The sequence below is a fragment of the Centrocercus urophasianus genome, unplaced genomic scaffold (assembly GCF_019232065.1).
Source record: "Centrocercus urophasianus isolate 14NV4802_14NV808 unplaced genomic scaffold, USGS_Curo_1.0 seq_33, whole genome shotgun sequence".
Taxonomy (NCBI): domain Eukaryota; kingdom Metazoa; phylum Chordata; class Aves; order Galliformes; family Phasianidae; genus Centrocercus; species Centrocercus urophasianus.
Genome location: NW_024884900.1, coordinates 1,169,138 through 1,189,690, shown reverse-complemented (window position 1 = coordinate 1,189,690; position 20,553 = coordinate 1,169,138). Strand labels below are relative to the sequence as shown.

At 54.1% G+C, this 20,553-nt stretch overlaps 2 protein-coding genes across 4 annotated transcripts; both read left to right on the top strand.

The window, feature by feature from the left end:
- Positions 1 to 458: 458 nt before the first annotated feature.
- CUEDC1 (CUE domain containing 1) lies at positions 459 to 15,751 on the top strand. Of its 3 annotated transcripts, none has more exons than XM_042830308.1 (11): positions 459 to 1,229; positions 3,477 to 3,545; positions 8,461 to 8,895; positions 9,298 to 9,419; positions 9,823 to 9,931; positions 10,909 to 11,077; positions 11,464 to 11,547; positions 12,130 to 12,219; positions 12,713 to 12,806; positions 12,998 to 13,056; positions 13,207 to 15,751. In XM_042830308.1, exons 3-11 carry the CDS (start codon positions 8,605 to 8,607, stop codon positions 13,272 to 13,274), a joined length of 1,086 nt encoding a protein of 361 aa, XP_042686242.1. In that variant the 5' UTR covers positions 459 to 1,229; positions 3,477 to 3,545; positions 8,461 to 8,604; the 3' UTR covers positions 13,275 to 15,751. The 3 variants fall into 3 exon arrangements, with proteins under 3 accessions (XP_042686242.1, XP_042686241.1, XP_042686243.1); XM_042830307.1 differs by having other exon boundaries at positions 459 to 1,913; XM_042830309.1 differs by having other exon boundaries at positions 459 to 3,545; positions 13,207 to 13,277; positions 13,399 to 15,751.
- A 445-nt stretch (positions 15,752 to 16,196) lies between these two features.
- On the top strand, positions 16,197 to 18,242 carry MRPS23 (mitochondrial ribosomal protein S23). The gene is made up of 5 exons (XM_042829943.1): positions 16,197 to 16,319; positions 16,400 to 16,567; positions 17,025 to 17,102; positions 17,223 to 17,346; positions 17,783 to 18,242. Exons 1-5 carry the CDS (start codon positions 16,276 to 16,278, stop codon positions 17,936 to 17,938), a joined length of 570 nt encoding a protein of 189 aa, XP_042685877.1. The 5' UTR covers positions 16,197 to 16,275; the 3' UTR covers positions 17,939 to 18,242.
- The last annotated feature ends 2,311 nt before the right edge of the window (positions 18,243 to 20,553 follow it).

The window sequence follows — 20,553 nt, the reverse complement described above, 5'->3', positions numbered from 1 at the left end:
GCCGGTTCGGCGTCCGCGGGGCCCGGGCGCGGCTTCTCGGGGGCGGCCGGCTGGAGCCGGGCCGCGGGGAGCGGAGCGGCGGGAACGGCCCAGCGCGGGCTGAAGCCGCGGGGGGCTCCGGCGGCGGCGGCCCGGCCCCGGGGAGAGCCTCCTTCCGGCGGCCCGCACCGCGGCCGGGCCCCGACCGCTCGCTGCCCGGAGCGGCCGTCCCGTTGCCGGGCTGCGCCCCTCGGGCATCTCGGCCGTCCCTCATCGGGAGAGCCCTGCGAGGAGCGGCACGGCGGGCCCTGCCCGGAGCGGCCGGGCGGCCTGCGGTGCTGCCCCGGCGTGGGGTGCCTGCCCTGGGGCCGCGCCGCGGTGCTTTCCCGCGGGCTCTGGCGGCCCCGTGCGCGGACGCCGTCCCGTGCCCCTGCTCCCCGTTAACAGAGCGATGCGCTTCAACCCCGGACGTCGCTGTTGGGGATGGATCGAAGAGCTTAACGCGGGAGGTGTGTCAGGCCCTGCGAGCACCGATGTGCCGGTGGTCTTGGAGCTGTTTGTGGCCCTCGGGCTGAGTCCTGAGCTGCCCCTCCGGGCGGGGATGGAGGTTTCCGGGGCTCCCCGTGAAGTTACCATGTGTGCGAACAGCAATAGAAAAGAGCCAGAGCTGCCTCGCCCCTGGAAATCACCACTTCAAAGCAGCACTGGAGAGTTGTCAGCCTCCTCAGGCAGTTTGGAAGATTCCTTTTTATTATTTTTAAAAAAGCAGCAGTCGCACCTCCTCCTCACACCTCCTCCCGCTGCTGCCACTGAAAATAAATGTGGGGGTGACAATGTCTGTGAGGAAACCCAGCTGTCCTGGACTGACCCCCAGTTTGGGGATGCCTGGCGGGGGTACCCAGGGGCACATGGCACCCAGAGAAGCCTTCTGCTCCTTGCCTCCTCCGTCACACTCATCTTGAACAGCCCCTCACCCAGACACCAGCACCCAGCTGGATCTGTGCTGTCACGGTGTGGGGTTTTCCTTTGCAGGGCTCCAGGCCGTGTGCGTGGGCACCGTGGGGCTGGTGGGGGTGTGCAGTGATGTGTGGTGTCCCCCAATGATAGCGAGCTCTTATCAGCCTGCACCAAAGCATGTTGTGCAAGTAAAGATAACAGGGATGCTGTGTGTGGCAGACAGCCCTGTTTGGACAGGAAAGGCTGGAAGGTGGCTTGTACTCAGTTTGTTGCCATGAGGACGAAGTCTCAGGGTAGGAGCTGTGTGCTGCTGTCTTCCGCTTTGGGTTGTGTGCGCTATTGATATCAATGGGTGCTTGTGGGCAAGAGCAGCAATGCTGCGACTCAGGTGGCTTTTGGTGGCTGTTTGTCCTGGTTTGCCTGTTACTTGGAGCTCAGAGCCTTCCTATTCCATCATCTCAGGTATCTGCAAGTTAGGATTAAGTCAGATTTTGGTGCATGTGATCTGGCTGTGACAGGGATGTGGCAGCTTTTGTTGGTGCCCATGGCACAAGGGGTAAAAGCTTGTGAGAACAGAGTGATCAAATGGCAGTGGTCATGGGGAACTTAAAAAAGGCATTACCAAACTGCTCCAAACGATTCCTTGCCCCTGGATTTCCTGCTGAAGGACTGTCAAGCACAGCACGCCGTGAGGCTGCTCCTGCCCTTTCCCTCTGGCTGCTCCTTGGGAGCAGGAGTGGGGCTGCTGTGCTGTGCTGTGCTGTGCTGTGCTGTGCTGTGCTGTGCTGAGCTGTGCTGAGCTGTGCCTTGTTCAGCCCTGTGGATCTGCGACACTGCAACTCTCAAGTACTACAGAGCAAATCCCCCTTGCCACTCCCTCACCTGCTGTGGGTGCTTTGCTGGTGTGGACCCTGAGTGGCTGCTGGTGTGAAGACGGCTGCTGCTGGGCTGAGTTCCACATACAGTCAGGACAGAAGGTCAACCGACAATTTATTTATTCAGCCATTCATTTGGTGTGGTGTAACTTGAGAAACTTGGGATCTGGTCAGTTGAGACACTTTGTTTAAATTTCAAACTGCTTTTTTTTTTTTTAAAGCTTCTTTTGAACATCCGTGCTGTTAGCTGTTCCTGACGCACGTATTAACCACCAAAATGCACTGACTTTTCAACTGGAAAATGTTAAAACAAGGCTTTTGATTAACTTCTCATTTTGGGAATGGACTAAGAGGTGCCAGGAGGCCCTGCAGAGCCTTTCCTTGAAACCATCAACCTTTAAAAAAACCCAGAAACTAACGACCCAAGCAGCTGTGGTCGGTGCCAAAGCCATTGCTGTCCTCCAAGCACTGCCCACTCCAGGGCTCTGTGGTCTGGCTCTGGCAGTGCCGGGGGAGAATATGTGGTGCCCCCTCCCCGGTGCCTTTGATGCTGGTGAGTGGCAGGTCCATTGTGGCCCCTTTGTGCCCTCCTCAGTTCTCCTAGCCTGCACAAAACCTGCCATGGAAACCAAACCCGGCCGCTGTCCCAGGAAACCCGGAGGTGCAATTAGGAAATGCAAATATGAATGCAAATTCCTTCCCTGCCTTCGCCCCGGGGCCACCAGCCAGTGTCCCTGCCTGTGGGCACCAGGAGGAGGATGGGGCACAGGTCTGGGGGTAGTGCTGGTGGCCGTGGGGCACCTCGGGCTTTTCTCCCCTTTCCTCAAGGCTTCCCCAGCATCTTGGGGGAAGAATGGGGGCATTTCAGCAGCTGGGAGCAGTGACTCATAGGTGACAATGTGATATTGATTTTTTTTTTCCATCCTCTCTTGGTTGCCCAGCGACAAACAAACAAACAAGTGTCTTAAAATCCAAGCCAGCAGGAAGGGTGAAGCCCTGGTGGCTTCCCAGTGCCATGCTGCCATGTCCGTGCTGCAGGCAGGATGCATGGGCAGGGTGCTGTGCGGAGCTGCTGCTCCCACCTAGGCTGCTCCATAGCCTGTCATGCTTCTGGGCTGGGAGCTGCTGGGGCACCGTGGAGGTTTTGGCATCTGTAGGACTGACCCTGGGAGCTGCCCTCCTTGGCATTGGTGACAGTCCCACAGTGTGTTCGGCTGTGAATGGCACTGCTCTCCTGTCTGGCTCCAGACAGGGTGGATTTTGTCGACATCTGGAGGTATTTTACACAAATGGAGCTGCTTCCTTTGCCCTGAAGGTGTTCACCCAGCACTTTGCCCCATGGGTGCCTGACTGTACTCCCATGTCTCTCTGACACCCCATGCTTCCTCCCAGCCCTGTTCCATTGAATTGCTGGAAAATGAGCTCCAGATCCTGGAGGTGGCATTTCTTCCTTCTCCTGACATCTCGACCGTCCCTCCCCTCGCCTACATTCTTGGGGCAGTAGTAGGGTAGTGAGGGAAAAAGAGTGGATTGTCTACAGAAAATGGAGCAGGGCACACCTGGGGCTCACTTTCTGTGATGTTCCAACCCTGACCTGATCTTAGTGTTTGACTCAGCTACAGAGCCCATTCTAACAGTGTTTTTTCTCTCCCTCTCTGTTTCCAGGCGGCAGTGGAGCTCTGGCACGAGGACAGCGTGTGCAGGAGGTCCGGAGCTCAGCGGGAGTGCTGCAAGGTACCGGAGTGGAGGGGGTCTTGCTGGAGGGGCTGGGACATGGGGACAAGTCCAGGCTCCCTGTGCTTGGGAAGGAATGAGAATGGTGTTGGAGAGGGGATGTGGAGCTCTGGGGTGCTGTGAGGGCTTACGGCTCTGCTGGGGGCAGACAGACGGACGGCACAGCTGCAGCGCCACGCTAATCCTCTTGTGCTGATGGAGTGTTCTAGCTTGTCCTAAACCACTGCTTATAAAATCCTCGCTACTTTTAGCTTCGCTGGCTGATAACTGCAGCTGTCAGATGAGCCCAAAGCAACTGGGACAGCGCAGTGACGGAGCTATGCGTGAATTAATTATGCAAACTTAAAAATAACAAAGTAGAAGTGAGACTGGGCTTGGAAGAGGAGCGCGCCCTAGTTTGGTGGCTTGGCAGAGTGTGCTGCTGGAGCACATGGCCCGTGTGCCACTGGCAGCTGGATCTGAGCAACCCTGAGGGCGCTGTCCTGGCTTCTGGATCCGTGTCATTCCTGTGTCAAATCCGATGTACTGCAGTGGGGCAGAAGTAGTGCAGCGAACATGATCTTGTGGCTTTCAAGGGCTTTTATCTCCCCCTCCTGCAGACACAGTGTGCTGGAGGGTCCTTGGGAAACCTTCCTGGTGTTCTTGCAGGGGAGGGCAGCCATGTCAGTAATTTGCCGTCGGTCCCAGGCGAGGTGTAGCATTCCAGGCAGGTTCTCCTCTGTTGAGCAGTGTCACCCGGCACAAGGGAAGACAGAACAGCACGGTTATGCTGTGACGCCGTGTCCCAGCACAACAAGGGCACAGCGGCGCCCAGATTGTCAGCTCGGTGCTTTTGCAGGGCTTCCACTGGTCGTATGGCTTAGTGCTCATAAACCCAGGAGCTCCTGCTTGCTGCTTAATTAATCCTTTCTGCCTGCAGTGCTCTGCTCTGGGACAGGGCTCTGAGCTGCCCTCAAGCTGCAGCAGTGGGTTTCATCCACCCTACATCTGCCCTCTTCGGTGGCCGTGATCTCGGTGACCTGACCGAGGTGGCTGCGAGCAGCCTGCGTAATGACCGCTTCTAAATCTTTTTACCAGATCCTAATGGACAAGGGCCTGTCCTGGTAAATAATTTACCGTGCCCATGAGTGAGAGTTTCACTCCACTCATTTTGTTTCCATAGAAACTTCTGCGCTCCTTCTGCTCCACGCAGCCTTCGGCGAATCAATACCCATTTTTGTTCCTTTGCGCATTGAGTGATGGCCCTTAGATCTCGGGGACCGGAGGCCCTGCGGCACCACGGTGTCATGGAGCTGGCACCGGTCAGGCCCTGAGCGCCTGCCTGCCCCAAACCGTTGTTTTTCTTCCCGCTGAGCTCCTGTGCGAGCCTGGGAGCAGTGAGGTGCAGACTGACAAAACCTGCTCCCAAACTGCCACGGCTGAGCACCTTTGTCTCTGCAAGAATTTATCTTTCCTTTGCTCTCTGCAGTTGTCCCCACTGCTTTTGTGCAAGGGTTTGTGCTGAGCCAGGAGCACAAAGGGAGGGATAAGTGGCTGAGGACGGGGCTGTGCGCCATATGGCGTGAGGGCTCTGCAGGATGGGACTGCCTGCAGTGCAGTGTTGGCACCAGCAGTGTGTCCATGAGCAGCCCCAGAGCGCTGCAGGGCTGGCTGGCACCTTGTGCTGCTTGCAGATGGGTAAACTGAGGCAAGTGGAGGGCTGGAAAGGGGCTCTGAGCTTGAGCTTGGCTCTGGCACCTCTGCATGCGTGTGATCCAGGGGGATGCCGGCACTGGTCACAGTGCTCAGACAGCACAGGAGCAGCTGAGGTCACCAATGCTTGTGCAGCAAAGCAAACTAGCAGTGCAGCTTAGAGCAGCGCTGACCCAGGGCATGTCCCTGCATGGCCGCCCGCCCGCCTGCTGCCACCTTTAAGCCCGGCCCCAGCACACGCCGATCTCCCAGCTGGGACCAATGCATTTTGATGTCAGCAGTGAAAGCTGGACGAGGAAAGGTCACAGCAGCTCAGCCAACCCCACAGGAAAACCTTCTATCTGCCCCTCTGCTTTCGGCAGCCTCTTACTTCTAATTTATGACACGTTGACACCAGACAGATTTGAACAGAGATGTGTTTAACCCATACGGAGGGATACAGGGTTACTTTCATTGCTCACACTTGCTTGACCTATTTTTCTTTAATCCCTTCCTGGAAACCTGATTTCATGTTCGAATTCCCTCAACTATTTTAGGAATGTCGTCCTACCAAGATCAAATTACCTCCAATGAATCCGGTGCAAGGCAGCCTCACCAGGCAGGCAGGTTTTTGATTAAGATCTGGCACTAGCTCATTAATACAAGCCTCATTTGGAAGGGTGGGGGCTGTAATTGTAGCATGGCAAATGCACACAAAATCTGGGATTAGCCACAGGGAAACCCCGATCTGGGACTCTGGCATCTCAAGGAGGGCACCAGAGCTGCTGGACGAGTGCCCATGTCCAAACCCACCTGTGTCCTCAGCAAGGTTGTCACAGTGTGTCCATGCCACAGGCAGACCCTCAAATGCAGCTCGTATTCCTGCCTGTTTCTGTGTGAAAGGATCAGAGCACAGGCACAGACCTGGAGGTGTGTGTGTGGCTGCTGGAGAGAACAGAAAGGTGACGGAGGAGATTTTGGAGACTTAAGGCAGACACATCCTGCACGTCCCCGGGGTGTGCTCTGAATTTCAATGTGCTGGTACACACTAATTTTTGTTCCTAATCATTTCCTTTTCATCCTGGTTTTAATCCTATTACAGTCAGTGCTGGGCAGACACCTCCACCACCAAGCAGTCCCTGAGCTCTGAGATCCGTTGCAGCATAGTCTCTTTGAGGGGCCTGGCTGAAGACAGAGCCCTGGGGCTGAAGCAGTGATTTTTGGCTTAATGCCTCCACTTTGAGTCTTACTCTGAGAGTTTTCCCTCCCAAGCTCTGAGTGGGGACAGCCTACGAACACAGCATGGCAATAGCAGGAGAAAAGGGGCTGTTCCTGTTCAGCTGCCTTTAAACAACCCCATCTGTTGTCTGAGCCACAGCAGACATTGGGAAAGAACATTCCTCTTCCATTGGTGCCAAGGCTTTTCCCTGAGCTGTGAGGGCTGGGAGCAGTCGGTCCCGCTGCTGTTACAGCTGTTGGCTCCTTCACCAGGACTGCTTTCAGCAGAGCTGAACAACTGCTGTTCCCAGCATGGAGCTGTGGAGTGCCCGGCCCCTGGGATCACCCGGCCCTGTGCCTGGAGCAGCGTGGCTGTGGGTGCTGTGGGCGCTCTGTGGGCATGGCCGTCTGCGTGCTGTGCCTGCATCCTACAGAGGTGAGCCTGCAGATAGCAGCCCACGCCACAGGTCGGTTCTGCAAGGTTTTGGGCTCTGCCCTTGCCTCAGGTCACGGTTGGCTGCCAGCTTTCTTCCTTCCTTTTTGGGCAATCCGAAGGATTTTGCTTTTCTTGGCACCATCCCAGCCCTTCGCTGGCATCGAGGCAGCAACCAGCAGTGGGGATTCTGCTTCCCACTCTGAGCACAGGGACAGAGGAGGATCCTGGGCATGGAACTTCTTAGTTAAGTCGTGCCAATAGGTGACCAGCTTTTCTCCAGATTTTAACTCGTGATGATGTAGTGCTTTTCATTTCTCCACATCATCAGCAGGATGTCTTCACGGTGCAGTCCCTTGGTGTTGCTCAGAGCCAGACGTGCAGCAGAGCCTTTTTGGTGTTCAAATGTCACCATCCCTCATTTTTTTTCATCTTAGGACCAGAAGCTTTCAATTATTCTGCAGGCAGCTGCTCCCAGTCACGCTATCTGGCGTGGGTTCAATGTAACCGAGTTGCCCAGAGCCTCATAACTGCTCCCAGCATGCCAGAGCAAAGCCTGACCGACAGGGCTGGGATGAGGCGCTTCCTGGTGATCCCCAGGGCTGGGCTCCCACGTGCAGCACGGCCCTGCACAGGGTGTGGGGCACCGGGTGACCTTCAGAGGCGGCCGCTCTGCTTAATGGGTTTCAATCTGATTATGCAGTGTGTTACTAAGAAATGTGCTTGGTTTGTTCTTCTCAATTAAGTACAAATGTAGGGACAGTTATCTTGAACTGTCCGCCTGCTACTTGGGAAAAAGCCTTTGAAAATGATATTGTGGATCAAAAGTGTGCCTGGGGTAATTCTTTTTAAACGGCGGAGTTAATCCAGAACTGAATTTGTCCCTGCATTTCCAAATGAGAGGCAGTAGCTGTATATAATCTGTTTATGGTTTTAAAGCGAATGTTAATCTTGGATTTGGTGGCTTTTCCCAAGGGTCGATTTGCTGTGCTGCAAAATGCTTTAGCCCCCTGCACTGAGATGACTCCACCTTTTATTTTAAAGAGGGATTTCACCGTGTTTATAAACAAACGTCAAACCTGGGAATGTTCAATCTGTGGGGCCCTCTGCAGTGCAAGTGGTGCTATTTTTCTCCCCTTGCAGTGTTTGGTTTGTGCGGCGCCTGGCACAGTGACCCGAGCTCCTGGATGCCCTCCTGGGGGACATGCCGTGCAAATGGGGGTGCAGTTGAATAGTTTGAGTTGAATTGAATTTCCCCCTCTGAGATCTTGCTGTGCCCTGGGTGCTTTCTCCACACCGACAGTGCCCTCGTGCAGCCCCTGCCTGCAGCTTCCTGGCCATGTGCTGGGGCTGAGCAAGTAGGGCAGAACCACAAAAGGACAAGATTGTAAATCCCACTCCTCACTCCAACAAAGCAAAAAATACCACAAGGAGGGTTTCTGAGGTGGGCTTCTTACGAAGGTGGCTGCCAACAATGTGCCTCGTGCTTCAGTCCAGCTGCTGGTCCTGGCTCTGGGGAGCTCAAAGCCGCCCCCACTCTTGGGGCCCCGCGTCTCACCAGAGGTAACTTTTGACATCTCTCTGTGCCCGCAGGTGCTGGGATGCTGCAGCGTGCCGGGGGCTGACGCGTGGAGCTCTGGCTGTGGGGAGCAGTGCCCCCGCCGCCCACCCATGCTCCCGGCCGGCAGCCGGGGCCTTGCCCCGTGACGAGGTGCCCCCCTCACCAGGACCGCCGCCATGACGAGCCTCTTTCGGCGCAGCAGCAGCAATGGCGGCTCACGCGGCGGCTCCTCGGCGCAGGAGCTCAACAACAGCCGCCCTGCCAGGCAGGTGCGCCGGCTGGAGTTCAACCAGGCCATGGAGGACTTCAAGACCATGTTCCCCAATATGGACTACGACATCATCGAGTGTGTTTTGAGGGCCAACAACGGTGCCGTGGATGCCACCATCGACCAGCTCCTCCAGATGAACCTGGATGGCAGCGGCTGTGAGGACAGCTCGGACTCGGAGGACAGCATTCCCCCTGAGGTACTGCTGTGTCTGGCCTGGGCTCATTCTGTCTCGTTTTTGCCCCCTGCATGACTGGGTGTAAGGGAAGGACAGTGGAGCCGGTGTCTTTGCAGGCCTGCAGCTGCACTTTGTGGCTGATGTGGGTGCCTCTTGACAGCCATTTGAATGCTGACTTGGCCACTTTGTAGCATGCAGCCTGGCAGTTGGCCTCTGTCAGTGCTTGAGGCTTGAGTCAAACCACTCTCCTCCCTCCTTTCTTCCCCAAAACCAATAGAAGGTCTTTAGCTCCTGCCTCACTATGCCAAAATGCAGTGCCTCTTCCCTACAGAACAGTGCCCCAAATCTGCCCAGTGCATGTCGGCCCCATCCTGCCCGCAGCATTGCTCAGCTCACCCTCACCCTCTCCTCCTCTCTCCCCAGATCCTTGAGCGCACCCTGGAGCCAGACAGCTCGGATGAGGAGCCTCCCCCAGTATACTCCCCCCCAGCCTATGAGAGCCAGGTGCTGAGCTGTCCACATGCACCTCCCACCCCCCCACCCAGGTGAGTCTGCTGCGTGTGCATTAGTACGAAGTCAAGGGAGATGAAGGAAGCTCGCAGCTGGATAAAAAACGGCCCTAAAACATGAATAGCTGAGGGGGCAAGAGGGCTGCCCATAAAGCAAGTAGAATGGCAAAAATCAGCTTCTGGATGCAGGAGCGCTTGCTGCCTCTGGAGAACACCAGGTGCTGTGTGGCTGGGGCCTGACACCTCTTATCTCTTGGCACCAGGAGCCCTCGTGCCTGTGGCAGGGAAGGGCTGTGGGTTTGTAGGATAGCTAGGCACAGTGAGATTTTCCAGCCTCTGGACAACACCTGGGGAGCTGGGCAGGTGGCTGCTGACACGGGTCCCTGTCAGCAGCGTTTGAGTTCCCTCTGGCTGAAGTCTCTGGCTGTGCTCACGGCAGGACGGATGTGCCGGGGCCTGGCCGCTACAGGAACTGGAACCCACCGCTGCTGGGCAACCTGCCTGAGGACTTCCTGCGCATCCTACCCCAGCAAGCTGCCTGCACACAGGTGAGCACCAACCCTGAGCCCCTGTGGCATGACCAAGAGTCGTGGGTTACTTCTGATCACTTTGAAAATCAGCTCTGTTGCTCTGCTGGGAAACACTAGGACCAGCCAGTGCTCTTGGGCAGAGCATTGAGGCCTTATGCTCAGTGGATACTATGTATGTAAGGTACAAAATCCTCATGTACACGTTGGAAATCGGGGTACTCATACTCTCCTTGGCAGTTTTGGGGCTGGTACCACAACACCCTGTGGGGACCAAGCACAGCCTCAGTGGGCTCAGCTCAGCTTTGGCTGCTCCGCATCCCCTGGGTGTCCCATGACCACTTTGCACCCCTGCAATAGGGCTGGTGCCCTCCTAGTTTGTCAGTGGCCTGGGGAGGTCTGCAGATGCATCATCTTTTCCCAGCCCTTTTTGGTGCTGAAGGCAGTCTGCTATGTTGCCATATATACTTGCCTGAAAGTTGAGCTTCTCAGGCTATAATACCTTTCTGGGAATAGAAACATAGCATTTCACTGGGGCTCAGGGGAGAGAGAAGCAGCTGCCCTTCTCTTCTCTGGTAATTGTGTGCTTTTGCTTTTTATGGCACTTTGAGAGCAGCAGTAGATATTGTAGATAGATACTGTAGGCAAGGGAGAGATTGATCCTGTGCAGTGTGGCTCTGCTCTTCCACATGTATGGATGCAGTGGGAGCTGGGGAGGGTGAGAGAGAGCGTGAGCACCGGTGCACTGCTAGTAGGAAATTGCAGTCTTTTCCTTTTAGTTGGGCAAAATTAAAGCAGTGATGCTGGCTGCAGGACCTTTCTCGTTCACTTTCACATCTTGCTTCAACTCTATGCTGATCTGAAAAAGAGCTGATTCCCACATCAGGGGCTGTGCTCCCACGCAGAGGTGTCCCCCTGGCTCTGCCTGGTGTTGGTGTCCAGCAGCTTTGTGCTGTGGCCATGGACCAATCTTTCTGCTCGTGTTTCCTCTTGCACAGGGCTCCTCTGGATGCCGGCAGCCTGTGCCACGGGGCCAGGGCTCCCTGGAGCAGGAGAGGAGGTGGAAGCAGTACCTGGAGGACGAGCGGATTGCGCTCTTCCTGCAGAACGAGGAGTTCATGAAGGAGCTGCAAAGGAACCGGGACTTCCTCCTTGCCCTGGAGAGAGGTGAGAAGCACCTTTAGGAACCTCTGTCTGCTTTTCAGGCGTGTGCCCCACTCTGGGACGCTGCTCCTGCTGCGGTGTGTCAACCTCATCCCCATCCGCTGCAGCTGGAAAACCACCACGTTTTGGCGGGCGCTCACTTCCTCCGCTGTGGGCTCCCACAGAGTGCCTGCGGTCGCTGTGTTGCAGCAGTGGTGGTGCTTGGGGGAGGCTGCCTGCTTGCTCCCACCGCTCCCGGCCGTGGTGTGGAGATGTTTGACATCCTTGGGGTGTGGCAGATCTTGTCCGTTTGCTGCTGCAGGGACTGAGTGCAGTGGGCATGTACGGACAAGGAGCATGAAGCTGTGTGTGCTGCCTCGAGAGTCTTACAGGGCTTTTTGTTTTTTCAGATCGACTAAAATACGAGTCAAAAAAATCCAAGTCGACCAGTGCTGCTGTCAGCAATGATTTCTGTTTCTCCTCCGTAACACCAGGTAATTTCAAGGTGCACAAGAGTATCTCCTGTCATCAGGGGAATGCTCCAAAGCTCCACCCAATGTGCCATGCCCTGTGATGTCTCCGCCTGGGGAGGAACCCAGCTGGTCCCTCCCTACTGCACAGAGCTCCTAAAAGCACATGGCAGTGGGGCAGACAGGTGACGGAGCTGGGTGCCCGTGCCCTCCCCACCCAGACATGTCCTGGCTCTGTTCTTCCCCTGGGCCCAGTTCCCAGGGGTGACAAAGCCCTCTGTCTTGATGGGAGCAGAGGATTGTGTCTGGGAGACGTAATGACTGTTCCCAAGTAATCCTGATTAACCTCAGCAGTGAGGCAGCTGCCTGGGGACAGAATTAGCACTGGTAGCTGTCCATGTCCCTGAGTGGGGCTGGAGTGGGCAAGATGCAGCCACTCAGCTGCAAGTTGGGGTCACTGCCCCCAGGGTTTCTGCACCCCAGATCTCAAGAGGGGTTTTGTCACCCAGAATCGGGTGTGGAGTGCTGTGCCCTTTTCCTGCTCACTGTTACTTAGCTCTGCCAGTGACCAGATGTGCTGATGGTGCCCAAATGTTTGCCTTCCAGGTGACGTAGCCACTCCTGGAGCCAGCGAGGCTGGCAGTGCTGTGTCTGACGATGCCTTATTCAGAGACAAACTGAAACACATGGGAAAATGTGAGTTGGTTTCCAGGCTCCAGTCTGGCAGCAGGAAGCCCATGGTGGGCTAGAGGAGCGCGTAGATATTTTGTGGTGTCTGTTGATGATACAGATGGCGTTGGGAATCCCAGAAGAGGAAGCAGAGGAGTTTGCTATAGCTCTCCCTTTCCTCTTAAGCCTGCCACAGTTGCTTCTCCCATTGCAAAACAAACCCAAGTTCTTTGGGTGGCCTGACTCAGACTGCAGCTGGCCAAGACCCACTGGGGTGGCCTGGGGTAGACATGAGTAGGGAATACCACAGAAGTCCCAATGAAAGGATAGAAACACCAGCACCTCTGGCCTGGGGCCTCTTGTATCTCTGCTAGTGGCAGGACCTGGTTCTTGGTGCCCGGCACCACAGTGGCTGCTTCTGGCATCAGTGGCTCTTGCCCATAGCTGTCTCCTCCCCAGCACCCCTGGCAGCTCTCTGGGGAGTTTGTGGTGAGACCCTCACTGGCCTGTTTCCTTCCAGCAACGCGCAAGAAGCTGTTTGAACTCGCCAGAGCCTTCTCTGAGAAGACAAAGATGAGGAAGTCAAAAAGAAAACACTTGTTGAAGCACCAGGTGTATCCTAAAAGGGCCTTGTTGTCATTTGCCCCTGGTAGCTGGGACTGCTGGGGGAATGTGGGTGGTCCTGGGGACTCTGTGAGGCTGCAGTTTGGAGAGGAGCATCCCCAGGTGCCCCCACATCTGTGGGCTGTGAGGAGCGGTTTTGGTGCTATGACCATGCCCTGGTTTTCCTTAGCAGAGCATGCAGGCTGGGGACAGCTGCATCCACAGCAAATCTTCTTGATGACGTCGAAGGACACTCGTGCGGTAAGAAAGGCTGTGCCACTCTGTGCTGTGCCATCCTGAGTTGTGCCATGTTGTGCCGTGCCATGCCATACTGTGCCACCTTGCTGGTATGGGCCTGGCGTCACATGTGGGGTAATTGTAGACCCTGACTCGTCTGCCTCTTCCTTTCAGATGAAGATTTTCAAGCACGGCGGCAGCAGCTCCGGGAAGAGGAGGAGACGCTGAAGGAAGGGCAGTAAATGGTGAGGGCTGTGGTGCTGTGGCTGGTGACAGCTCCAGCGCCGTGATGGGACAGTGCTGGCCGTGGTGCAGCTGAGGCTGAGCACACACTGTTCTTCCTCCTCCTGGTCTCCTCCCCTCCAGGTCCCAGCGCTGGGGTTTATTGCTGGCACAGAATGTGCAAAGGGCTTAATAAGAAGATGGCTGAAAAAAGGAAAACAAACAAACACCCAACGACAAATAACCCAATTTTTTGGCTGTTCCCCCTCTGCTGTTGTACTCCTCTGAAGTACAAACGTTGAAGTGAGGCAGTTTTCTTTTCAGAGGTTTGAAAACAACTTCTCCTATCTAGCAAATCAGCCAAAAAAAAAAAGGAAAGGAAACAGCTGGCAGCTGGTGTGAGCTGTGGCATTGGAGCTGGTGGGTCTGGGACTCAGGGAGGAGCCGTCCCTCCTGCGCGTGGGATCCACAGAGTTCTGCCAGAAGAGTGCACATGGGCTGTGCTGAGGGGATGCCCCAGCTGCAGGAGCTGCCTGGCAGAGCATCCCTGTGCATATCTGTGGTGATCTGATGTAATTTTCCTCTGCGCACGCAGGAAAAGAAAACAAGAAAGAAACTAAAAACTGTCGTCTACTATTGCTAGGAGTAATAAGCAGAGATTCAGATCAGGTAATAGTGAAATAATATAAGTTGTTTATAAAAGGAAAGGCCTTCTTTTCCAAGGCATTTCCCTTTGCATTAAACCTTTGCCTTTGGCATCGCTCAAACTGCCTTGAAGTCGGACCCTCACTGCCTTGCTCCCTGTGGGGCAGCACCAAGGGCTGGATCTGCACTGGTGCAGTGGCCGGGCCAGGACATATCCTGTTGGGTGCAGTGCTCCAGTAGTGTTTCTGGGGCCGGGCAGGGACATCCCTTGCCATTGATGAGGTGGAGATTTGGGGTTTGCAGCTGGGGCTGGCGGAGATGTTTTTGATACAATGAGCCGGTGTGGGGCAGGAGAAGCTCTCCAAGCCTTGGGGATCGTTTTTCCAGGAGAGTGAAGGGGCAGCTGGGAAGCAGCGCTTGGATCTCTGCAGCATCCTGAGATGCTGTCAGGCTAAAAATAATTACGTAAACAAATTCCTTCCTTGTGTAAGTAACGAGTGACGAGCACTAAGTCAGAATTTGCTCCCGCCAGCACATTTTCTTCTTCTTGATCAGCATAATCTGTTTACTGCTCAGTCAGGAGGTGGCTGCAGACATGCCTGTTCTGCTTTCTGGCTCCTGTGAACCAGCACAAATGTTTTAAGATTTGTGCTGCGAAGGTGGCAGATGCAGAATCTCATCCACCAGACACGCACGCACTGCTGTCCCTGCCTCTCTGTGGGATTGCTAACAAAGCCCACATTGCTCTGGCTCCTGGCGGGCTCCTCCCAAATCCTCCCTGCATCCCCTTTGAAGTGGATGCCAACGTTTTTCCCCACAGCCACAGTGCACCTGTTGAGTGCTGCCGCAGGGCTGAGTGAGGCAGGGACACCACCTGCCATCAGTGCTGCCGTGGGCTGCTTGCGCCACGGTTGGAGCTCCTTGAAGGAGCTGCCCTCAAGTCTGAGCCCAACTTTGATTCTGCTCCTTTTTAAGGAAGGGGCAATGGTGTCCCCTTTGAAGTGGGGGCTGCAGCAGTGCCACACTGCACTGGACTAATCCCCAAGGTGACTTTAGGTGGTGGGAACGGGGTGCAGGGAGGTACTGGGGAGGCACTGCTACTCTGTGTAGGGTCAGGATCTGGAGAGGTGCGTGTCCCATGTGGCACGGGGCAAGCATGAAGCTGTGGCTTTGCTGCTGGAGCAGGAGCTGGGGGCTGCTATCCCCAGCCTGAGGCTGGCTCTCGGATAGCGGGAGGACACCGCTGCTCCCTCCCAGCCCAAAGCAGTGCTGTGTAGTTGGAAAAAAAAACAAGCTTGGAATTGGATCAGCTTGTAAACGTTCCAGTGCTTCTGAGCTACAAGGGCTTAACTCGCAGCAAAGTTTTCGTGCATGCAGGAAGCACAGACAGGCGGTGCAGCGGGGCTCCTGTGGGCTGTGAGCTGCTGTCCCAGTGGCTGTGGCTGCTTTGGGGTCAGGGAATGTGCTCCAAACAACGTGCCCTGTGCTGCGCAGCTCTGAGTGATGTCACTCTGCGGCCATTTTAAAATACCTTGGAGGCACAAAACATCGTTTCGATGGACGATGAAGAGTCGCTATTTTAATCTCCTTTAAAAAGACAGTGAATCAGGTCTAATGAGCAGAAAGGCCCCTACAACCAGCTCGGGAGCCAAAATGCATTTCTTGCATAAAGCTGTACGATTCTCAGTGACGTTTCTATCACTTCTATATGAAATGTTTTAAAAAGAACAACAACAAAAAAGAAGTCTGTGGCGTGTGTGAGTGTTGCTCTTTTAGAATTTCCATAAGTGATTTTTTTTTCTTAAAAATGTTTAATAGTAATTCATATAATAAAGTCCTGTTGTACTCTTAACACTGCAGCATTTTGCTTTTAGCTGCTGTTATTTTACATGGGGAGAAAAGAAGAAATCAGGGTGGAGAGAGGCCTGCCCTGTCCTGGAACAGCTGCAGCACTTCTGGAATTCTGCTCTCTGTGAGCAGGAGTTTTTTTTCAGAACTGTGTTTTTAAAAAAACTGTGCCTGGGAGAAGCCTAGAACTAAAAACTGTGGTAGAATCACGGTGATACTGGAGGTGCTTCAGGGCAGCGCCTCCGTGCACGCGTTCTAGGAGCGCAGCGGGGTAGCAGCTGCTCCTAGGACCCATTTCAGGACTTTCAGTCCTGGCTCTGGGTCAGCAGCGCTGGCCCTTTAAATGGCGGAGGGGCCGATCCGCAGCTCGGCTATCGTCTGCCTCTGTCTGCGCGCCACCTCCCGTCCACAGTACGCCCTGGCAGCGGATTGGTGGGCGGCCCAACGGGACAGCGTTTCCGCTTCCGGGTAGTGGGGCAGCTCGTTGCTAGGGTGGCACTGTTGCTAGGGGAGGCCTAGGCCGCCGCCATGGCGGGGAATCGCATGCAGAAGACCGGGAGTGTGTTCAGCCGGTAATGGGGGGCGTCGGGAGGGCGAGCGTGGTGGACGTGGGCTGTGAGGGTGGGCGCTGAGCCGTGGCTGCCGCCCGCAGGACCCGCAATTTGCTGCGCATCGGCGTCATCGAGAAGCCGCTGTGGTTCGACGTGTACGCCGCCTTCCCTCCGCTCCGCGAGCCGCTGTACCGCGTGCCCCGGCCGCGCTACGGCAAGGTGACGGACGTCGTGCCGCCCATCCTCTACCGGGAGGACGAAGTGCGAGCGTGAGTCCCCGCCCGGGGCCGGAACCGCTTGCGTTGGGACCGCGCGGCCCTTCGGTGTGCGTGTCGCTGTGCCGCTGCGGGGCGCTGCGGGAGCGTCGCTGCCCTGCCGTCTCCTGGCCGCTGCGGGGCCGCTACTGCGTGGCCGTGCCGTGGGGGAGCCGCACGGCGTTGTGCGTTCGCAGGGGCGGCCGGGCACCGGGCCGGGTGAAAGCTCGGCTGCCACGGAAGGCGGAACTGCCTTAAGGCGCCGCGCGTGGCCTGAGCGAAGCCCCTGGGGGGTAAGCTAGCAGGAGCTCGGCGCTGCGGCTGAATGCTGAGTGTGCTGGGTAATGCCCAATGGTAAAAGGAGTGACGGTCTTGTGAAGGCCTCTTGTAGCCTGGCTCTGATCGTGTTCATTTCCTTCTAAACGTGTCTCTTTTTAATTGCTTTAAACACTGGTTTTTGGTTTTTAAATAGGAAATTTTATAAAATATATGGCAGCGGTCCCAAACCCTTTGATTTATCACAACCGAGGTACAAATCTACTTGCCAAAGGTAAGAGTTTTAGTTTTTCAAATTAAACTACAAATATTTCTGGAAGTCGTCCCTGTCTCCCCTTGGGTCAGCAAACCAAAATGGTTTCAGTGAGAGTGAAAGTACAATCTTGAAATCTAGGTTTGTTGAGAAATATAATGAATTGAAAGAAGAAGGAAAAATCGAAGAGGAAAACCTGTTTGAAGAAACAGGAAAAGCCCTTTTAGCCAGTGGGATAATTCTGCAGAGACGAGGAACAGATAAAGTAAGCCAAACTCAGTTGTTATTTTCTGTTGTCATATGCCCTTCGTTTTCCTCATTATCCAGTCATCCTTGGTCTAAGCATCCACAGTGCTTTTTCTATAAGAGAGGCTGAAAAGGAGCAGAAATTGGTTCTAGTTAAAGTGTGATGTCCTGTGAGCGTGTAGGAAGATGAGATCAGTACCTGTCTTTTATCTTTTTTCTCGAGGTCAGCAATCTCATTTTGAGTTTCTTGCTTCTTGGTGGTGCTTTGAGACTGTGTTGTACCTTTATAATAATCTAAGCATGAGTCACAACTTGTCTCTCAGCTTTTCTGGGCAAGCAACTGCCAGGTTTTTCTTTTTTTTTTTTTCTTTTTTTTCTGTTTCTCTCTTCAGTCATGCTTTGACAAACTTTTTCAGCCCTGTTTTTTTATTGTGATCATCTGTCATTAATTGTAGGTAGCACAACAGGATCATCAGGATGCGGAAGCCAGGGATTCGGTGCTACGTCTGCAACTTCAAACCGTGTTGGAAGAGTTGCAGGAGAAGAAGGGAAGTCAGGAGGAGCAGACAGCAGAACTGAGAGAAACGCAGAAGGAAAATCCTTCATCCTAACAGCTGTGCTCTTGGCACATCCTGCAGCTTGGCGTTGTGTGCCCGTGCTGCTCGCCTGCTCAGGAGCCAGTGTTTCCATCTGCACAGCTCTAAGAAATATTCTGAAGGAGGCTATGGCTCAGTCTTCTGGCTGTGGTGCCTCCCTGCCATGGTGTGTGTGACACACGTTCTTGTCTTTCAGTCTCCCCACTTAGGAAGCAGGAGATGATCCTCTTTTAAGGAACATTGCCTTGACATTTTCAATTGTGTTGTCTCAGCTTTTGAGATGGAAAATAGAATGGAAAATTAAACACTTCCTGCAAAATGGGAACCTGTGTCTTATTTGCAGTAGCACTGTCTGGCACTGATGGTACAGGCGTTGTGACAGTCCTGCTGTTGAAATGGCAGATGCTGTTTACTTGATGCATTGTAACAGCTGTCAGAAGTGTCATCTTTTTATAGCTGATTCCGAAGAGTTGCTATTTATATGAATGTTCTAATATGTTCTTTCTGCTTCGTCACTTGCTTGCATTCCTGTTAGGATGAAACGCCACAGACAATTTAGATCTTTGAAGTTTTTTAGCAAGTCTTTATGAAATTGGTCACCTTGGAAATGTGGAACATGCACCACTGCAACTCTTTGCTGAAGTGGAAGTTGAATTCTTTTACAGAAAGTCACTGAAACTTTGGCACAGAAAAGGAAGTAGTAATCTCACCCAGCTTAGAGCTGACTATAATTCCATTCTTCTCATGTCTGTAAATTGCCCACCTTGTTTTTATTAAGAATTTTGGTTTTAGGCCAAAGGAAAAGGAACAACAACAAGAAAACCACTGTGTTTCAAGTCATGTCAGGAAAATCTCTCTTCCCACTTCTGACTCCTCCCCCAAAAAGGAGAAGGTCAGGATTTCCTTTTGGTTTTGTACCTGCCTTCCAGGACCCGTTCTCCTGAAGGTGGTTTTGTGACCCTGGTGCTGCGTGTAATTCAAGCAAACACTTATGAATATGTACTGAGTAGAGGTAAAAGGGATGGTTGAAAAATGTTCCTTTCTTTTTTCTTGTTTCTTTTTCCTTTTTGAATGGCACGATTTGCCTCCTGGTAGCAATGCCATTACAGTAGAACGATTCGGTTGCCCTTGGAAGGTCAAACTTTATTTATTTATTCCTGATCCTGCTCAGTAATTGTGGAGCTGATGGTGGTGGCACGTGTGCCTGGCCGTGCGAGGAGCTTCCACATGGAGCGTGAATGACTGCCTGAATCTAAAGCCATGGGTGGCAGCCCTGAGCAGAGGCTGCGGTGCCAGGATCCAGCAGAACAAATGTGGGGCCACCATGGTGGGAGAGAGGCTAATGTGTGGTGACAAAAGAAACCAGTGAAAATGGGATTCAGTCTGAAACAAAGCTGGAGTGGAGGTGCACTTCAGTCTTCAGCAGCAAGTATTTGGGTGCAGGTTTCTTTAAATTTCAGTGTTCTTTGGCCTCCATGAGGGCTGAGGCCAGCTGCCCTCGTTAGTAGAGTGCTGGCAGCTGTGATGGGAATTTCTCTTCTTGTGTGCAGTTTCTTTGTGTGGGGCAAATGGTTACTGGTGGCTGAAGGTTCCACATCTCCTCTGCGGCTGCTCAGTGTCTTTTGCTTTGGGACTCTTCAATCTGAGGTAAGTGCACTGAACTTCTAACTTTGCCTTATTACTGTGGTTGATGCTCCTAACTTGCCCTGAATTGTGCCTGGAAGCTCTTTAAAGTGAGAAGTGGTGCTATGAAGATGAGTGCCATGGTGTGAGAGGTTTCTCACTCACTTTGCTCACAGCTTGGTGGTCTCCTGGTTGTTACTGCTTTTGTAAAACAGTGCCAAGTGGCCAGAAGGAACCTTTTCTTCTGTCCTCTGCCATCACCAGCTTCAGTCTTGCATCTTTGGAAGGGTTGGCTGTTGTCCTTTGCCACGTGGAGGTCTAAGAAACATAGAATGCCAAAGAAGGCAGTGGCTTGCAGTGTGCCATGAGCCTGTTTCTATGCAGAGCTGATGCTAACAAAATCGGAATGTTTTTCTGCTTTAGTCTTTGTTCGGAGCAGTCGTTAGAAGCCGCTCGCTGGGTGGGGGCGCTCCAGATGGAGCCCTTCTGGGGTGGGCTGTTGGTTGCTGCCTGATGTCCTCAGCTGTGTGTGCCCGTGGTGTGGAGCAGTTTGTGCCTGGTGGTGCAGCTGTGCTTCGGGGGTGGGGGTGGAGGAGAAGCACCGCAGCCCTCGTGCCGCTCCTCTGAAATGCGGGCACATTACCTGGAGAAACCCTGTGTGGGTGAGTTGATGTGCCCGGTGAGGACTGCTGCCGGGGTCCGGGGGGGCTGGGGGCTGTGGGTTGCGGCCCTCCATCTGCCTGGCTGTGGCAGGTAATAGGGAGCGGGAGCTGAAGAACTCGGTGCAATTAGGAGAGGGTGCGATTAAGAGCAGAGTTGTGTTTTTTGATACCGGGCGATTGATGGATGCGTTCGCTGGGCTGGGATTGAAACTCCAATCGCCGTGACCTGAGAGTAACTGCTATTTTAATTAAAAGGCTCTGAGAAAAAGCCTGGGGTGAGCTATTTATTATTTATCAAGTGTTTGCCTTCCCGCCGTTAGCCAAAGGTCAGCGGCTTTGCGGGGG